This window comes from Biomphalaria glabrata, chromosome 15, assembly GCF_947242115.1.
Source record: "Biomphalaria glabrata chromosome 15, xgBioGlab47.1, whole genome shotgun sequence".
NCBI classification, from domain to species: domain Eukaryota; kingdom Metazoa; phylum Mollusca; class Gastropoda; family Planorbidae; genus Biomphalaria; species Biomphalaria glabrata.
This window is the reverse complement of record NC_074725.1, coordinates 7,307,039-7,327,048: the sequence shown is the minus strand read 5'-3', so window position 1 is coordinate 7,327,048 and position 20,010 is coordinate 7,307,039. Positions and strand designations below refer to the sequence as shown.

General features: G+C 33.9%; 3 protein-coding genes across 3 annotated transcripts in view; 2 read left to right on the top strand and 1 right to left on the bottom strand.

The window, feature by feature from the left end:
• Positions 1-3,052: 3,052 nt before the first annotated feature.
• Positions 3,053-7,936, bottom strand: LOC106057194 (protein MIS12 homolog). The gene is made up of 6 exons (XM_013214295.2): positions 7,580-7,936; positions 7,123-7,190; positions 6,675-6,770; positions 6,264-6,407; positions 4,362-4,479; positions 3,053-3,169 (listed from the first exon to the last, which is right to left on the bottom strand). Exons 1-6 carry the CDS (start codon positions 7,779-7,781, stop codon positions 3,102-3,104), a joined length of 696 nt encoding a protein of 231 aa, XP_013069749.2. The 5' UTR covers positions 7,782-7,936; the 3' UTR covers positions 3,053-3,101.
• A 260-nt stretch (positions 7,937-8,196) lies between these two features.
• On the top strand, positions 8,197-14,059 carry LOC106057170 (COMM domain-containing protein 2-like). Its single transcript, XM_013214260.2, has 5 exons — positions 8,197-8,380; positions 9,190-9,267; positions 9,895-9,977; positions 11,038-11,211; positions 12,921-14,059. Exons 1-5 carry the CDS (start codon positions 8,314-8,316, stop codon positions 13,116-13,118), a joined length of 600 nt encoding a protein of 199 aa, XP_013069714.2. The 5' UTR covers positions 8,197-8,313; the 3' UTR covers positions 13,119-14,059.
• Positions 14,060-16,881: 2,822 nt separating this feature from the next.
• The window catches only part of LOC106057146 (sodium/potassium-transporting ATPase subunit alpha-like), a 40,917-nt gene continuing 37,788 nt past the window's right edge, over positions 16,882-20,010 (top strand). The window contains exons 1-3 of the mRNA XM_056011866.1: positions 16,882-17,018; positions 18,832-18,970; positions 19,495-19,698. Coding sequence (XP_055867841.1) covers positions 18,851-18,970; positions 19,495-19,698 — 324 coding nt within the window. The 5' untranslated portion in view covers positions 16,882-17,018; positions 18,832-18,850. The remainder of the gene's footprint in view (positions 17,019-18,831; positions 18,971-19,494; positions 19,699-20,010) is intronic.

Genomic DNA, 20,010 nt, shown 5'->3' with positions numbered 1-20,010 from the left:
GCAAAACAGGAATGGAGAAGGACGGTCGACAAATCGTGTATGGTGCACCAACAGACTAAGGGGAAGGTGAAGGCACTAGGGAAGAAGAAGCATTTGTATGAATTTTTATTGCGCACCATGTCATGCTATAGCTTGCTCAGTGCGCACTTGTTCTATCTCTTTTGTGGACCTGTTGGGGCGGTGTGGGAAGGGGTATCTAGTTGAAGGTTTCCGTGCTGCCGTTAGGAGCTGAGCAAACACATCTTAACTCGAATCGGGATTCAAACTCGAGCCCCCTTGCTTATTAGCCAAGCGGTTTATGCCACTCATTTTGCCAACGCGTGACCATTAAAGAGCAAAGGCTACAAGCGAAATAACTTAGATATCTGATTTTACCTCTCCAAAAAATTATCATCCTTCACCACCTTCACCTATACCTTAGTTTCTTGGACCTTTGGGGCACCACACTGTCGATCGTCTTTCTCCACTCTTCTTGGTCTTTTGCCTTGGATAGAACCTCTTTCAATGGCAGGCCCTTCCATTCTTTATGTTGTCCCATCGCTTTCTCTGTCTGCTTATTCTTTTTCCTGGTACTGTTCCTTGAAGGAAGACCATGTAACATGGCCATAGAGTTTTAATTTGCATTTTTTTTTTTTACAATACTTAGGTCTTTGTGCTGTCCAATTGCTGTTTGTGATGCAGTCTTTAAATTATCAAAAACCTTTTTAAAACACAAATCTGAACATTTCTGAAAGTCTGCTCACTGGATACAACAGCCAGCTATTTATAGTTATTTGCTATTTATGGGAATTTTTCATTAATCCTTAAATACACAGCATCTAGTAAGTCAATAAAAGATAAATAGCTATCTAATCCTTTTAGCTAGGGCCCTATATCTTGAAAATATAAGACACAGAAGTTAAAAAAAAACAAACAAACCAAGATTTGAACCGAGACCCCCAGTTTGTCAGCCATGGGTTTTAACACTCAGCCACTGCACATCCACATTCATTAATGTGCTTTCATTAATATTCAGTCCAATCTGAAAATTCCTTTTCTTATGAAAGTCTTTTTTTTTTCTGAGCTCATCATTTTTAGAGGAAAATCCTGAATTAGCGATCACAGAATTTATTGTCGAAAATAATTGAATACTACAGTGGCATTGAATTACTGTCTCATGAGTAGAGGGCACTTTTATTTATTTGAAGCGATTCTTTAGACGTAAAATGTACACGATTTTAAAATAAATTTTGTAATTTTGCAATGTGCATACTTTAATTATTAATATGGTTACATGTTTTCTGTCTATTTGCATGCCAATTATTTAGATCTTTATGCTAAATAATACACCTAAATTACGTGCTGAGCCCCCCCCCCCCACAATGGTGTCAGAAATTAAGCACTACCAAATGTTTATGAAGCGGAACGCCGTGAGCTCACACAACAGTCTAGGCGTTGTCTTGCTTTCTAACACTCCTAAATGCATCCTCCCTATAGTAAAAAGATCGCATTTTAAGTGAAATTAAGAAGGGGGAGTGACAGAGAGATACAGAAGTGTTACTAGGTATCCAAGGCACATGCACTTTTGTAATGGGTTTGATTTTTGTAAAACTATTCTTGTGCTCAGCAAGACTTCTTATCTTATCTTATATAATACAGACGTTACTTCGGGCCTGCTTTATTAACACAAGACAGAATGATGGTATGGACATTCAGTAGAAATTTGACCATTCTAATGTGAGAAATGTGGATAGATAAAACAACGTGGGTGGAAAAGTATTAAAATATCTTCTTTAAAAAAATTCAATCTTGTTGCTGTTGGTGACACTTCTTGCAAAAAATGTATGAAAGGGTTAGAAGATGAAAAAAGAATAATAAAAAGCCTTATAGGGCTTACTTTATTTCATACAATTTTAAATATATGTGTAATACTCCATAGGGGCCTCTAAAGTCTTTATTTTGGATTTTGTTGAACTCTCTTTACAATTCGATGTAGTTCTAATCTATTTTAAAGTGTTAGTCATTGATGACTATGACATGAATACCCCATACATCTTACATCAAATTTTTTTTAATAAACATTTTACATTCACGCATTAGTATTACCTATAGGATATTTTTTTTTCTTACATAAAATTTTGCACACAGGTTTCTTTTATGCCCTAGGTGCTCACTAAGAATTTTTTTGACCTGCCTGACCACTGCTATTCCTGTGAAAAACCACAAGCTCTATCAAAAAGTTGTATTTTATTTTCAGTATTTCCCAAAAGACAGCAGTCTATATAGAAAGCTTAAAGTGGAAAATGCAATTTTTTTTTCTAGGCCTGAAACTGATGGTATTGTTACGTTCTTTCCTAATCAGGCCTTCTGTAAACACTGCTAAACACACAACAACACATCAAAAAATAAAAAAGGGTGACTAACCAAAAAGAAAAAAAAAAGAAGCGGGGGGGAAGTCACTGTTGAAATATAATATAAATCGAATTGAGAAGTCATATTAGTGTGAGTATGCTGGGGGACATAATGGAGTGAGTGTTTCCAAATCAAGTAAAAAATCTAAGTCAGAGAAATTACAATGTGCAGGTTAAAAGACAACAAAATGGGGCTTCCAGAGAGTGAAAACAGAGTGAGACAGATAGAAAAAGGGCACCATAAAATGTTAAAATGTGGCAGTTTCTTACAATTAAAAAAAAAAAGAAAAGAAATGGGTGTTCTGGCCATAATTATCAATATAAAACATGGGAACAAATCAACGGATGTAGCCGGTGTGTACTCCTAGTATATATATATATATGATTTTGATTTAATTCTTAGCAGATCACTATATATTCTATAACATAATTCTACATAAACATAACATTATAATCCTGATACTAATTCCTTCCATAATCTTATCTAAGCCTAATCTACCCTTGAAATCTCTTCTCATCTCCTCCCCCCCCCCCTCCAGATAAATGACTTCTAGATTGAATGGTTGAAACATTTGTAACAGCTAACAATGGTCAACCAATATGATGTGTGAAGATAATTGTTCTTTTATAAGGAGGGCATGAAGTAGGACATGAAACAGACAAAAGGGTGAAACTTTATTAACTGCAATGTCTACACAATATCATCATGAATCACACAGCATTTTCTTCTTGGGTCAGTAACTGAGATGTGTACGACAACCAGTCTTTTAAGCCTTTGGCTGAAAAATAGGAAAATGAAAATGTTTGAATTAGAACAGCAAAAGTGTATAGATTGTTTTCTCAAGGCAAATGTAATTAGTGATCCATCACTACTTAACATGAGTCATTTTAAGATATCTGGTTATTTAAAAAAATGTATGCCACTCAATTTGATAGGTACTTTTTTTTTTACTGTTGATTACATCATAGAAATGATTTAATATCTTATGTAAATTTACCATATGACACCCTGATACACAAAATGCATGGAATTTTTTAGCTTTTTAATTGATTTTATTTTTAATGTGAGGTTTGGAAAATGATTAAATGCATATAAAGTATTATACTGGTAAGTCTATTTCATTTCTTTCATTAAGGTTGAGGTATTATAAGCCTAGTCTGAGAATGTATATTTTACAACTGTCTTTTTTTCATTGAAATTGTACTATACTGTAATTATGTTACTGTTTTTGTATACAGAAGAGAAAGAATTTTACTTACATTATTGATAATAATTTTCAATTCTACATGTAAACAATTGGTTTCATTACTGTGATAAATATGTGAATGTTTTATATTTAATTTTTGTATCTTTAATTAAGTTCCAAACATGATTCAAGTGGACTGGGAGATTTGTGTAAAGATATAACATGGTTATTAAAATTACAGAATTATAATTTTAAAAAGACAATAGAGAATAATTTTGAAATAGAGACCCAAATGCAGCTCTCTAGTAGTTGGTAACTTTGGAATGTGAAGATAGTTTTGTTTAAAAAAAAATAAATCTTGTCCCAGTAGAAATAGCTTGCAGTGTTATGGTCAGGGCCTTTGTGAACAGCATAAAGACATTACATATTGTTCAACATCTGAGGTGGGTTGGGTATGATGTGAATTTTTAAATTGCTAAAAAAAACAACAAAAAAAAACATGAAGGTTTGTAGGGTATTATTTATGAAGCACTGTGCAAATAAAGAAATAAGATATAGTAGCTCAGTGTGAAAAACCTGGTCACAACGCCAAAATTCTTGAGTTTGTGTACTGATGGAATCATAGTTTTACTCATGCTTTTAAGATATACATGTCATAAACTAACAGAATTACAGATCAACTAAACCAAAATTTGAACATTAAAACCTTCTGATTCTCAAACAAGTACTGAACTAACAAGTGTCCTTATTAAAAATAAATATTCAAAGCATTAAAAAAATATACCTGTGACTTGTGAAATAGTACCATTTGAAGAAATATTTTTTAACATGGTATCTAGTGTGCCTTGTAGTGCTTCAGCATTTTCTAAATGCTGACTTAATACGGCATTTGCATATTTCATCTGAAATAAGTCAATTGACTTTATATCAGCGTATTAAAAAAAAGATTAATGATATAAATTTACTACAAATAATACACCTCATAAAGTGATAAAATTAATAAAGATTTTGATATAACAAAAATTAAAGTGTATAATATGTGACTGATGATTCTGCTAATTTTAATACAAGTATTAAGTGGAAGTCACAATGGAGAAATACAACAGTTGTATTACACTAACACTAGTGTAGGGCATATTATGAATTTGGATACATATCTCTCTACTTGGGGATAACACATCTCTAGTCTTTTTTAACTTTGACAAATTTAACCAAAGTATTAGACAAAAAATCCCTTTGCCTTGACATGCTGCTTATTAGCAGATAAAATGATATTGTTAGGGGCATGTTTTTAAATATTCTTGTAACTATTTAAGACTTTTTTTTTTAGACTCAAACATATTAAGTATTTGCATGACAAATTTTAAAGAATCAGTTTGCATTATTTAAAGACAAAATACAGAAACCTAGAAGAGGTAGAAAAAAGAATATGTAGAAATGTGGGGGAAATATATAGTAACTTGAAGAAATGTATAAGGAAATGAAAAGAGGAAGATTAGGTGAGACTCTTGAAATAAATAGCTAAACTAAACAATGTCAAGGATGCTATGTTCTGAGATCACTGTTGCCAACTAAATAAAAAAATTACTTTGTTCTACGAGACAGAGCTCAGAAATATGATTTTACAGAGCTGAAAATTATGATATTCCTTTTGAAATATTTAGCTTTTCAACATTTCCTATATTCTGTACTCCACAAAACACAAAAAAGCTAGCTATTTTTAGTTACCTGCAATAAATGAAATTCCCCAATAAAGATTTACTGCAGCAGGGATATTAGTATAGAAAAATACAACAGATATAAATATAGGAAATCCTGCTGGAGTTATAAGTCCTAAACTTTAGTAAGCTTACACTTAGAATTGGTTTGTTGCTGAAAGGTATGCTATAGTCCTGTTTGTATTCATCCTAATAGTATGCCACAGGGTACCAAAGATATCCCCATGAGGACAACACTTCAATGCAGAGACAAAAACAGAAAACTTAGGTACCCTCTATCTACATGAAATCAATAAACAAATACACATTCCTATCAAATGAAACAGAGACAGAACCACCCCTAAGAAAGTGTGAGAGCACCTTCATTGCATAGGTCAGGGTTGGAAAGAGAGCCCTTACAATCATGTCAACAATCCACACTGTTTCACAAATGGCGAATCCTGCACAGTTAGTGAAGCTTACCTATGCATATGGAGCTTCTGAATCACTTTAAATAGTGGTGTGATCAGCTAATTAATCATAGATTTTATATAGCACTACTTTCATGCTTATAGCATGCTCAGAGCGCTATGGTCCAATCTCGTTTGTGGACCGGTTGGGGGGGGGGGGGTATCTGGGAGAAGGTTTTCTGAGCTGCCTTTTAGACGCTCAGTAAACACAACTCCTCTTGAGTCAAGTGTCAAACCTCGAGCCTCATTCCTAGGTAGCCAAGCCAAGTTCAAGCGTACTTAGCCTCTCGACCACACTTCTCAGTTCAGTCGTGCTGGTGAAAGGAAAGTTTTTGTTTTTTTTTGCTGGCCAAGAATTTCAAGATTCTTTTGCATAACTTTACTGAGTTTCCAAATAAACTGATAGCACAGTAATTTAAAAACTCAAATTGAGAGTGCAATAAATATTTATATCTGGAATATTTATAGAGAGATATACATGATATCAGAACCCAATGTCAAAGACAATAAAATACTTACGGCAATTATTTTCTTTTTGACTTCATTTTTTCTCTTCTCTATTTCACTAATGTCATGTTCTTTGTCTCTAGCTGCAAGCTGGCATTTGTCTTCTGGCAACACTGCATTCTCAGGTATTGCAAACACTTGATTTAATGAGTAATACTTGAGATAAACAAAAAAAAAGTTTAGTACATCTTTTCAGCAATACTAAAAATGTTAACTTTTATGCAATATGAACTTCCAAATCTTAGTAAAAAGGTATGCCATAAAAGAACATATTGTTAGTAATATTGTATTTGATCTAAAGGCTGAATAGTAGATCTTATTTTTTTTTTAAGTCAATACTTTATAGCAAACTAATACAAATATTAATAATAATGATTAATATATTCAATAACAGAAGTCAAGATTTACATAAAAACAGCTAACCTCTAAGGTATCAAATATCTTACAGATGTCTTTGTCGATACGTTCACTTATTAGATGCCGGGACTGCCGCAACTGATCTTCTTTTAAGTCGGGACACTAGTTAATACATATAGCACCATAAATACATAAACAATTTGATCTAATTAACAAAATAAAGAAGTTCATTTTGGAAATCTATGAATATTTGTATTCATTATGAACTACACATATATATCAAATACAGTTACACAAGTCATCTAACAATATCCTGTTATTAGCAATGACAAAATAAACTTTAGTTTTTCTGATTATTTCCATTTTGGAAAAAGAAGGGAGTGGGGAGTTTGTTAATTAGATTATAAAAGCACTTTGATTTCTCTTACATTACAATGCTAGTTTTCTTTGATATATAAATTGACCTATACTGCCAATATTTGTTATGATTGGCTCTAAAAAATACTGAACTTACCCTTTCTTTACATGCATCACAGAATGTTTTCAAGGCCTGCCTGTAAAAATCACAAACTGCATTATACACTGAAAAAAATAAAAAATATGGGTTAACATGATAGAAACTATAATCCCTTCAAAAAAAAAAAAAAAAGTATTTGGCTGCTAAACCAAATGTGCCCACTGCAAATTAAATGTGTATTAATTAATTATTTATTTATTAAGGCAGGATTAAATTAAGGATAATAACTCAAGTTCCAAAAAATACTTAAAATAGACTTAGATCTAAATATAGACTATAATATAGTTAGATTAGTGATTAGAATTAGAGGTTGTAAATGTAATGTAATACTGTAATTTATTATTCATTATTGTAATTATTTAAATTATAATTTTAGGCTTATTAGCCTAAGTTTGGAACTGGTAAAAAGCTACCAATTTGATCTATCAATCTATCATTTAATAAATGCACTTACTTCCATTTAAAAAAGTAATAGGAGTGAATTCAAACAGTTGCGTCTCGTACACAAATTTATTGGAATCGTCTCCATCTTCATCTTTTGGATTTTGGTCTTTCAACTCTTTGTTGTCGTTGGTAGCAGCTGCAACCTTTACAATATTTACATTATCATTCGATGTACAATTTTCTGACATTTTTTTTACACAAGAGCCTACCATTAATTGGAATTTATAAGAGGAAATGTTCGTAGATCTATAATTATAAAATAATCTAATATCTAGTAGATCTATCGATAGATCTAGATCTAGACTATTGAAATAAAGACTAGTCACCAAGTTGTTTCTCTTTGAATACTTCCGCCACTTTCATAACAACAAAAATAGCTTAAAATTTAAAAACTTTTCGTCAGCTTTGTTTTAAACAAAACAAAAAGATCATATTTTATTATTTTCAAACAGATCTGGGTAAAAATGTTATTTTGACTTTAAATATCTAGATCTAGACTAGATCAAAATAGTTTTAAAACAGTATAATATAGTATATAAACTTCCTTTCAATAAAATAACAAAAAATGAAAACTGAATTGGTCTCTTTCAGAATCTATATTTTTTTATTTACAATGCCAAGATACACACTTCCTGGTCAACGCCCTCTTCTCTTGTTTACAAAAAAATCTAAAGAAGTTTGATCTAGTTCAGAGCTAGCCTAGATTCAAGATCTAGAATCTATAGATCTGTCTAACTTTTCACGATGTTACTTATATTTGAAGACGCGCAAAAGGAGCATTTATCATTTTTAACCAATTTAGATGCCGATGGTATCAATTAATTATCATTATAGCCTAATATTTATAATTAGGTTATTAGAATTATTAGATCTAGATTATTCTAGATCGTAGATCTATATTCAGAATATTGAATATTGTATTTTATTATAAATTTAACTTAAATTTAAGATGATCAGAAATTAATATATAAATATATAATCATCATCATGACATTCATATACTCCATACTAATCATTCATAGTCTTTAAACTTTAGTTTTTCTGATTATTTCCATTTTGGAAAAAGAAGGGAGTGGGGAGTTTGTTAATTAGATTATAAAAGCACTTTGATTCATGATATAGACTCTAGATCTACTTTAGATAACAATTTACAGTCATTACTAAATACTATAATAGACTTCCCTAGTGCTATTAGAGCATGGAATGGGTTTCCTGAACCAGCCAGGAAAACCAGTGACTTGATAGAATTTAAGTTGAGGAAAGTAAAGGTGGTTTGTTATTGTGCTGGCCACATGACACCCTGCTCATTAAAAATTGGCCAAGAAACAGAAAACCTAAACATCATCCACCTATAAGTTGCAAGGTCTGAAATTGGAACTTCTTTTCTTTTTTATGGTTGAATGTTTAAGGATGTTTGGGATGCACACTAAGGCCACAAGAATATCCTGATGTAGTTTTTAAAATTTTAAAGTATTAACTCACTCATGGCAATGATTTTTATATTATTAACAAATATTTACACATAAAATCCTTCTTTTTAAAGATGATATTACTATTATGATATTACTATTTCTATATTTTACACACAAAAAAATGATGGTGTCATGTTTTTTGTTTCAGTACTCAGAGAATTTGGACGAATATCTCTAAATTTTATCAAAAAAGGAGCAAATACCAAAATATTTCAAGGTGCTGCACGTAAGTAGCCTTAATATGAAATTAAAAGTTTTTCAGTATTAATTCTTAAACATGGTATCAAATATGAATAATTTTTTCACAAAGTTTTTGTCAACTATACTCTGTTTATTTGTTTGTCTGGTAAAAAGTGTGAACATGTTTTTTCTCCTATTTCCTGGATCAAGTTAAAACTTCGCACAATTATTCATTGAACCTGACAAGATATGAATCAATCAAAAAAATTAACCAATTAGTTAATTAATTTTTGGTGATTAATTATTTTGATTTATAAGGGGAATAAATGCTATTTAATCATAATTTAATGAAAAATGTGGATGTATATATGAATTTTATCCCTTATTATATTTTGACAAGTTTTTTTCTCCCACTTCCAATTCTCAAATAAAGTTGAAATTTTGCATAATTATTCATAGTCAATGACAATTTATGAACCAGTTCAAAAATGAACTAATTAATCAATCATTTAGTAGTAATGAAACATGAAACCTAAATATAGAGCATTCATATATACAAAAAAAGTAAAACTCGTATGATGTGAGCTGAGTACATCTGAAACTGATGGTCTAAAGTTATTTTTGTGTCTTTTTTTTTTTTTAAGTATTTATGTTTTTCTTGTTTTATTTTCAGAGAAATTAAAAGTATCTGTTGAAACAATACAGCATGGAGTTGAGGGCCTTATGTATTTATTGATTGAAAGTTCAAAGCATATGGTTAGTACTAACGTATAAATATCTTATAGATTACAGGAAAAAAAAGATAATTATAGCCTACATCTATGGTCTCCTTCAGTCGCGAAGCAACATTGAACATCTCAGTGAGATGAATGCCTGGGCATTAGCTGTGGTCAGAACAATGTCGCCCACACATCAGTTCCCCCTTTCCACGCAGCTGATGTATCCAAAAGAACGGCAGTGCCGATACAGTTTGGGGTCAGCGGCATCGTAGGTTCTGCCAGAGTGTAGCTTTGGGTGCTGCAAACTGCCTTAGGGTCACCAGCTCCTGTTTCCCATGATTGGGTTTAGCTGCAAGGCAACAAAGGTTTGAATTCAGAGTTTTCCTTCTCCTAGGTGGGTAACCAGCCATGGCTAACGAGCCCCTCCTTCCCGAAGCTTACTGGTTAAGGCGCCAGTTACTCGCCTTTGCCCCTTCTCCTGTTAGTGAGAACAGTTCGCCTGACTCAATATCTGAGCCACTTGTGTAGGCCAGGAGTTGGACTGGTTGTCAGAGGCTATTTGAGACGCATACCATTGGGAAGCATTTTATAGGTAGTGGAGTGCTTACATCCATTACCACTTCCGGCAATGCTTCCTAATAGCCTACATACATATCAGTATATATCTAAGTTTATAATTCAGAGACAAAAGATGACTATCATGTTTTAATGAATGAATTAATTTATTCATATTAATATGTGATTTAAACTTAACCAAGTTCTATTTTTTTTTTCCTGCAACTCATGGCATGCCTTTTGAAAAGAAAGAGTTAATTATGTTGAGGTTTTCATATCATTAAGAAGAAAACACATGTTTCAATCTTTAGGTTATCTGAATAATTTATTATGTTACTTTTTTATTTCTAGGTTTTGGTTCAATGATGTTGTTGTTTTTAAGTTTGAATCCTTTCTTTCTGTGCTTTTTGGGTGTTGATTGTTTCAGTATTTAATTAATTTAAATTACATTTACTAACTTTCTTGTAATGTTGAGATGTGTATAGAATTGATTATTTTATTTTTTTTACTGGTACACTCCTATATTAAGGTACTCTTTTCAGTTGAATGACATTGACTTCCAAGATTCCATCATGGCCCTCGGGTTCACTGAGGATACAAGATCTACTTTGTTGGAGATTTACTTGGAGAATAGAAAAGAGATTAGAGATGTATTAGATGAAATGAGTTTAGATCTTCCACATTATCATAATCTAGAGTGGAGGCTTGATGTCCAGGTTTGTATATATGACCATTTATGCCCATGCTTGTAAAAACAAAGAGAATCACTGGTCCAACAGGATTCTGTTTTAATGATCTTAAATTCACTTTTAGAGTTGATAAAATTATTTTTAAACAGTAACACATGTAAACCAGCGAATGTATAGAAATGGAATATTATTTTTAATAATAGCCTTTGTTTTTTTTACTATTTCCAATAACCTGCAAATTCTTCTTGGGTTCAAAAGGCACATTAGGTGGAACCTAGAGACTGGAAGGGTATTTTAAAAACAGCTTTAATGATTTTCCTAGAAATTTGACATTTTATTTATATCCCTGGGAAAATTTAAAGAGTTGAATAAATATAAAATAAATAGATGTACATGAACATTTTGCACACTGTCTTATGTAGAAATTATTAACAGAACTGTTAATAGAAGAACTTGATTATGTAGAGCTCACTGTTAACACACCTTGCAATAATAAAGCAGTACAAGAAATAAAAACGACCTTTGTAAAATACTGGGCTTTATCCAGGAGGTGGAGTTTACTACAAAAATTTGATATGTGGCCAAAGTAAATGTGAATATATAATATTTACAACAGATTTGTATTAAATTATATACATTTTTACTATCTGAGCTATGAATGGACCTTACTTTTAATAACTTTTACTTAGGTGTATAACATTTAGATTTTGAGCTACAAATAACCCTTGAGGGATTAGGGGCACGACATGGCCTAAATTGTGCAGATGTGCCAAAACCCCAAAATATCAAGAAATAAAAGAAAAAGAAAATACCATTGTCATATTTATAAAGGAGGAATAGATTTTTTAAAACACTTTTTTTATGTTACAAGTTTTGACTATTTACTTTCTTAATCTTTGGATCCCACACAGCACTATTCCCCCTGCACTAAAATTCTAATACTTTCAGTTACTCTTATCACTTAAGTTTTCAAAGATTGCAGTAGTAACATTCTTCATTATTACAGTTATGTTTGATGTAGCCATTAGCTAATTGCTAATCTCTTTACTCCTATAAAATAAACAATCATGTTAGCACTTCTCAAATAATTAATTAATGGCAATGTCTTCTATTCTGAAGATTAAGGTTGAGTGCAGTGACTTGACTATGCATGACCTATGTTGTGACCTGCATATTTTCATGCATTTTATGCAGACAAAGCCATTGTCAGCTGGCGGTCTATTTAAGTTTTCTTTCTGTCTTTTGTGCCTGTCTTCAATAACGGCTTTTCTTTTAGTCTCGAATGTTTGTCCCGCTGCCTTTGTGAGAGCTCTCCAGCAGTCTCTTTCAGAGGCCATCTGCTGCCAGCTACTTTCCTTTGTGCTAGTTAGGGTGAAATGGTGCCTGAGTTGATCTTTATAGTGCCGACTTCTTTTACACCATCCTCCTTTAAGCTCACCAAAGAACATTGCCTATGGCATGCAGGATTAGTATCCGAACCACCGCAGCTGTCGAATGGTAATTAGTACTTTATACTGTCCACACACTTTAAAATGCTGATAAATATTCAGAAAAGTTAGATCTGCTTTTGAATATCCTAAAATTCCAAGCATAAAGAGCAGATTGTGCCCAAATACTCAATTACTCTTATCACTTATCTACCATCAAGTTAGCATATATTTGAGAGAAATATTTTGCAATTCAATTACTAAGTACAACCTGAGCAAATCAATTATATTTCCTCATTTTGTTCACAGCTTGCAAGTCGGTCTTTGAGACACCAAGTAACACCCACCATTTTGTTGAAGTTACAGACAGAAGATGGGGGGAAGAAAGTCTCCCACATGCTCCAGACAGACCCAGTGAACATGGTACACATGGCTAGAGTGCTAGAGGAAGCTCTGCAAGAAATGAAATCTAGTTACTGTCGAAGAATAGCTCGTAACATTAAGTAGGGGTTGAAATAGGATTGGCTCAGTATGTTTGTGAAGATATGTATGGTTATACAAATCACTGTGTGGTTGACTTAATCTATAGTGCAATGATCAAACTAAGTTAAAAGTTAATAGTTTTATTTTTGTCATTATTTGAATGCACATCTAGCACTCTCACAAGTTTTGCCTAACCTCTCACTTGAAGTTAACATAGTCCTTTGTTGGTTTATTTGAATATTCAAAATGCATGAACCTATTAGTGAGATGATTATTCAAATCATATAAATACTAGTTTATAAGTTCTGTTCTAATTGTCTCAATATGTGCGACCAAAGATATTCCTTATAATAACACATTTTTTGATATGATGGCTTTGGACTTAATGACATCTAGATACTTAAACTGTGGTGTTTCATCATCTATCAATTTTTTGTTTAGACGGGAAATTTATCAGCATTGTAGAATCAGATGTTGAAGCCCTATGGCATGTGGAATAAGTAATTTTAATTTGATAGTTGTCAAAAGAGATACTTCAATATGGCATCCTTGACATTGTTTAATATGACAATTTATTACAAAATCTCTCTCAATCTTTCTCTTTTCATTTTATTAATGTTTTTTCTTAAATTTCCATTATATTGACACCACATTTCTTCGTATTTCTTTCTCTTCCTTTCCTCTTGTACTGAATTTTGTTGCTTAAAGAATGTAAACAGTATCTTCTAAGTCAAAGTGTAAACAAAGAGTAGATTACTGTGATTAACTTTTGGTTTGAAAATCTCCAATATGAAAGCAGTTAAAATCTTTGGCATTTATATTTGTTTTGTTTTTTATGAATGCTAATGTTTTTTTTTAATATTACAATATTATTGGTTGAAACTGTTGAGTATTCCCTGTACATAGTTATTGTAATAATTCTTGAAATAAAAAAAATGTAAATTTCTTTGTAATACCAAAACAAATTGCGTTGTCTATAGCTCTTAAATTGATTCAAACCATTACTATAGATGTTACATATCTTATATATGTGTTCCACAGTATTGATGTCTAGCATGGAAAATTCTGTACCTATCCATATTGTAATGATTATTGTCAGTTGTATAAGACTAAGACTGCTTTATTGATCCTTATGGAAATTTGTTGTGATTACAAGGACTCTTTTCTCATATAAAGACAACACAACAGAAAAATACACATAAATACAACAGACACAACATAAAGAGTTCATTCAGCGACTACACACAGGTATCTTGGTGCTTTTCATGTTCTCTGATCAATGAGTGGCGGTGATAGAGTCTGACCGAGTGAGGTACGAACGAGTTTTTGTATCGCTCTGTTCTTGTTTTGATTGACAGCAGTCGCCTACTTCGCGACGACCTGACATAGTTCTGATGGAGCGGGTGGCCGTTGTCTTCCAAGATTTTTTCGATTTTCCTTAGACGCTTTTGTTCAAAAAGTTCCTTTAAATATGGTAATGTTGTGAGTTTAAATTTTGATGCCCTTTTTATGATGTTTTCTAGACGTCGCAACAGTTTAGATAAAGCGTTGCCTTGCCAACAAGTTATTCGTATGTTAGCAGATTTTGTATAGTCGCGCCGTAAAAAGTATCTAGGATCTTCTTGTTTAGTTTAAAGCTATTGAGTTTGTATAGAAAAAATAGTCGCTGGGCTGTTTTCTTTGTCAGAGTTCCAAGGTGGTCTTCCCATGAAAGTTTGTTGTTAATGATAACGCCTAGATATTTATATGCCTTTACTTGTTCTATAGATGTTGTGTTTATTTGCTGTTCAAGTATAGTTTGTTTTTTCTTTCTGAAATCTAAGTTCTTTAGTTTTTGTGACATTCAGTTCTAGAAAGTTGTCGGTGCACCAGTTTGTAAACTCTTCTATCGAGCTTCGATAGTGAGTTTCGTCTCCTGAAATAAGACCGACTATGGCAGTATCATCAGCGAATTTAATGAGTTTAACTGAGTCACAGATGCTTCTTATGTCATTAGTGTAAAGAGTGTACAGTACAGGAGAAAGTACACAACCTTGTGGAGCACCCGTACATAGTACTCGAGTTGACGATTTGGTGTTGTTGACTTTAACATACTGGGGACGTTGGGTTAAAAAGTTTAGAACTCATGCTTGTAAGTAAGGGCTTACATTTAAGTTACTCAGTTTGTTTATCATTAGATGGTATGGTATTGAAAGCTGAGGAGTGTAGTTTGTAGAAGTCAATTTTTCTGTGGTTTCATTTAATGTTTCATCTGTTTCTTTGGCCAATGATTAACTAACAGGGTCTTATGTGGCCAGCACAACCACCAACTGCCTTTACCTTCCCAACTGTAGTCAGGTACCCATTAGAGTTGGATTGACTCATTGGCGCCCTAAAATCACAGAATTCACAATCCCAGTCTTCACCAATATTCAAACACAGGACTTCAGGTTTGACAGCCAAGCGCTTAACCATTCAGCCATCACACTTCCTAAGAAAAAGTTTCTGCATATTTAACAGCTCCTAATCCCCTATACTGTCTGGCGTAACTCTCACGTTCTTAAAGCCTCCAGGTTCATTGAATTTTAGTCCCTGTCCACAAATCTCATCAAACTGAGTATCCATACTTCTTAATGATGTTAACAGCTGCAGGTGATGTAGGTATAGAACTTTGTAAAAGACAGATAAAATGTATATCCAAATATTCCACTTAGGCTGCTGAGTTCTTCGGATCATATCCATATTTGTATAGATAATAATAATAATCAATAATAGTAATTTAATTTATAGAGCGCTTTTAACAAACATGATGTAAGCTCAAAGCACTGCAATAACATCAGAAACATACACACGAGCGCTTAAGTGACAAACATACGACTAAGAGTATAGATTCTAACAGTATATAAATAAATAATTATATATATATATAATTCTATAAATAATCCTACATTGATGAGAATATTATCCCCAAACAAGTTCACAAAGACAGTTTGTGTGGAAACTCAAAATCGACCCTCGGAGTGATCATTAACAAAGTGAAGTTTGCCTTTACTACTCCTCAGCCAATCCGAATCTTGAACACAAACGTTAAGTCGGTTTTTTTTTTTTTTTTAATAGGTTTCCAGTTCCGAGACACGGAGAGTCACGTAAACAAATACCGGTATGTAAAATCTCCAGACCTTCAAAAACAGTTGCCTACGCCAGATAGTGGGAATTAGGTGGCCCGAAAAGATAACTACTGTCAACTTGTAGCAGGTTTTAAGTCCCTGATTAACATGCACGACTAGATTGGCTCAGGGATACGCGTAGGGCGTATTATCTTCTCTTTCGAAGTAACGTCTGTAATTTATAAGATAAGATATGGGAAAACTAAACAAAAACCCATAGCCCAGGATATTATAAAGCGAGAATGGAGCTAGATAGGACATACCCTTCGAAAACCTAATATCAATGTTGCAAGGTAGGTACCGTAATGAAATCTGTAAGGAAAGAGGAAAGTGGGCAGACCCAAGCAAACATGGAAGAGGTCAGTCATCAGCTGAGGATACTGGCATGTCATGGGAGCAGATGAAGAACCGATTTCGGTGAAGTGGTGTGGTTGCAGCCCTATGCTCCACGGGGCTCACATAAATAAGTAGGGGCAAAATTAAGTAATTAACATGCAGTACTAGATTATCACATGCGCATAAACGTATAACGTCTTTAATGAGCTAAAAGATGAGGTAAAAGAAATGGACATGGAAGATTGATCAGAGAAAGAAATTGCGCACCGCTTCAAAAAAAAAATATCATACAAACTACGTGACGTAATCGTACCGCCGTGGAGACATTTTGAATGGTTTCAAAAAAGGCTTAATGCACCAAGAATTGGGAAATGAAAATTCAATTTCAATTCAAATATTTGTTTGTGTTAATTCATTGCTTATAGCCCAGATCTAGATCTAGGTAAGCACTAAACATTGAGACACAACAGGGCGAAAGACATTAGATTCTAGATCTAGACTAGAAGATCCACATTGCAGATGAAAAACACCAGGACCGGCTTTATTATTTTATTTATATAATTGAAGGCCCTAGACAAAGTGAATTTGGTGGCCTCAAATGCAATCGAAAAATAAAAACTAAACAACAAAATAAATAAAAACTACGGCATAAAATTAATTTATTGAAACATGAAGCTTCTGAGTCATTGAGTATCTTACTAGACTCATCTTATTCTCCAACTTGGAAGCGATAACATCATGGTATTAGCCAATAACCTGTTATAACTTACTTTGAACAACACTCAAAACTAATTTACTACTTAGCGGACAATGTCAATGTTAACAAATTAAATTTTTCTTTCTTAAAATTCCCCAATTGTTTTCATAAAACCCAATAAAGGCGAATTAGTAAAGTATGTAAAAGTACCCTTTCATACCTTGCGATCTAGGGGCCGACGGTTAACGAGGGTGTCATGTGGCCAGCACAACGACCAACCGCCTTTACTTCCCCAACGTATGTCAGGTACCCATTAGAGATGGGTGGACTCATGGAGGTCATGTCAGGTACCTATTAGAGTTGGGTGGACTCATGGACGTCATGTCAGATACCCATTAGAGATGGGTGGACTCATGGACGTCATGTCAGGTACCCATTAGAGATGGATAGACTCAAGGACGTCATGTCAGGTACCCATGAGAGATGGGTGGACTCATGGACGTCATGTCAGGTACCCATTAGAGATGGGTGGACTCATTGACGTCATGTCAGGTACCCATTAGAGGTGAGTGGACGTCATGTCAGGTACCCATTAGAGATGGGTGGACTCAAGGACGTCATGTCAGGTACCCATTAGAGTTGGGTGGACTTATGGACGTCATGTCAGGTACCCATTAGAGATGGGTGGACTCATTGACGTCATGTCAGGTACCCATTAGAGGTGAGTGGACGTCATGTCAGGTACCCATTAGAGATGGGTGGACTCAAGGACGTCATGTCAGGTACCCATTAGAGATGGGTGGACTCAAGGACGTCATGTCAGGTACCCATTAGAGATGGGTGGACTCATTGACGTCATGAAAATCTCGAAGATCAAAATCCAAATTTCCACTGGTAGCCTATTCCAACTCGAGATCCATCAGTTTGGAAGTCTAGCGCTTTACCACTGCGCCACCTCGCCCAATAAAGGCAAAGTCCAAATGTTTAAAAGCAAGACAATACTATAAACTTTTTTTATTTTTTAATAAAACACTGACATACGCGAGTAGATAACTTGCGGTTGTAGACACTTTATAAATTGCTATTTCTATTTACGCGTCAGAAATTAAGAATGCTGTCATATTTGTTTCATAATGCCGTTTTTATGCTGATCTTTTTTTAAAACAGCCACACATTCTTTAGGATCTTGGCTCACTGTCCTGTTCCACAAAGAAGTAAATATTGGTTCATTTTTCCTGCCTACATTCTACATGTAGAGTACCATTTAATAAACGCAAAAATGTTTAAGGTCAAGGTATCAATCCATCGGAGAAAAAGTGAAGTCAATAAAGATACATTTGTCAACCTTTTTTTTTTTTTTTTGGAGAAGGAGGGATTTTCTACACTTTGTGCCGACATTTCGGCGGGCCGGATGGAACCACGTCGCGGGCCGTATTTTGGGCATCGCTGGTTACACATTTATTTACATGACTGATCCAATCTTATTGATACACGTTTATGTAAACATTAAAAAAAAAAAGTATTTTTGTATCTACTATTTATATCTCAATCCAACAAGAGAATTGAACTAGATCACCATGAAGGACAAGGAAGAGCAGAAAGACTTGAACGCACTCAAAAGTGAGTTGGAACTAGATGAGCACAAGATCTCAATGGAGGAGCTCATGGCACGTTATGGCATTCCAAACATAGAAACAGTGAGTTACCGTTATTAGTCGACACTCTAATCGTTATTCAGTTATGATTGAATATGTTCTTAGTGTTGAAAAACATGCTAATTCTAGTCCCTAGGAGATGAATGTAGTTTCTAGGCTATAAAGATGGCCACCGTGTGGAAATATTCGACCAACAGAGATAAAAAGATCCAAAATATGTACCTAACCTTGTTTGGGTCAATAGTCCTAATAGAATATGCATCCTCTGTTTGGGACCCCTCAACTCAAGAAACACATTAAGAAACTAGAACAGACACAAAATAGAGCAGATATCCCGTTAATTAATGAAAGTAGTAGATCGACAGGTTTTTAATAAACATGTTTCGGGTCATTTTTATTTCGTTTTTTTTTTTTATCTTTTCGGTCATGTGACCCGCGACACGAGTGTCGGAAATTGAAATGGCCCGCAGGTCGAATTAGGTTGGGCATCATTGAATCTGGCACAAATTGTATACTTTGTATGTTGTCTGCATCGCAATTTCCTCGTTCTGTGTGTTTTATCACAGGGTCTTAGCAAAGAACAAGCTGCCGAAAATTTGAGAAAATTTGGCTACAACACACTGACACCCCCAAAGACGACGCCGATGTGGATCAAGTTCTTAAAGACCATGTTTACAGGCTTCTCACTGCTGCTGTGGCTTGGCTCCGTCCTATGTTTCGTGGCCTACTTCATTACCTTGCTGGAAGTAGAGGGAGGGGAGAAAGAGAATGTAAGAATATTTGTATGTCATTTTATCCAACGTTAGCTGTGTTTTCAAAGGACTCGGGCCAGTGGCGAACCTAGGGTAGATGATGCCCCGTGCGGCCTTCACCTCCCACGCATTACTACCTAAGCCTCTGGCTAAGATATAGTTAGTGCATTCTACGCAGAGCTGAACTTAGGGCAGTGGAAAACTGGCAACCTCACCGTTAGTACCCTTACATGGAGAATTCTCGTTTAAAAAATAAATAAAAAAAATGTGTATAATAAGTAGGCCTATATGAAAAAGGGAAATATTAAATTTTGAAACATATATATATAT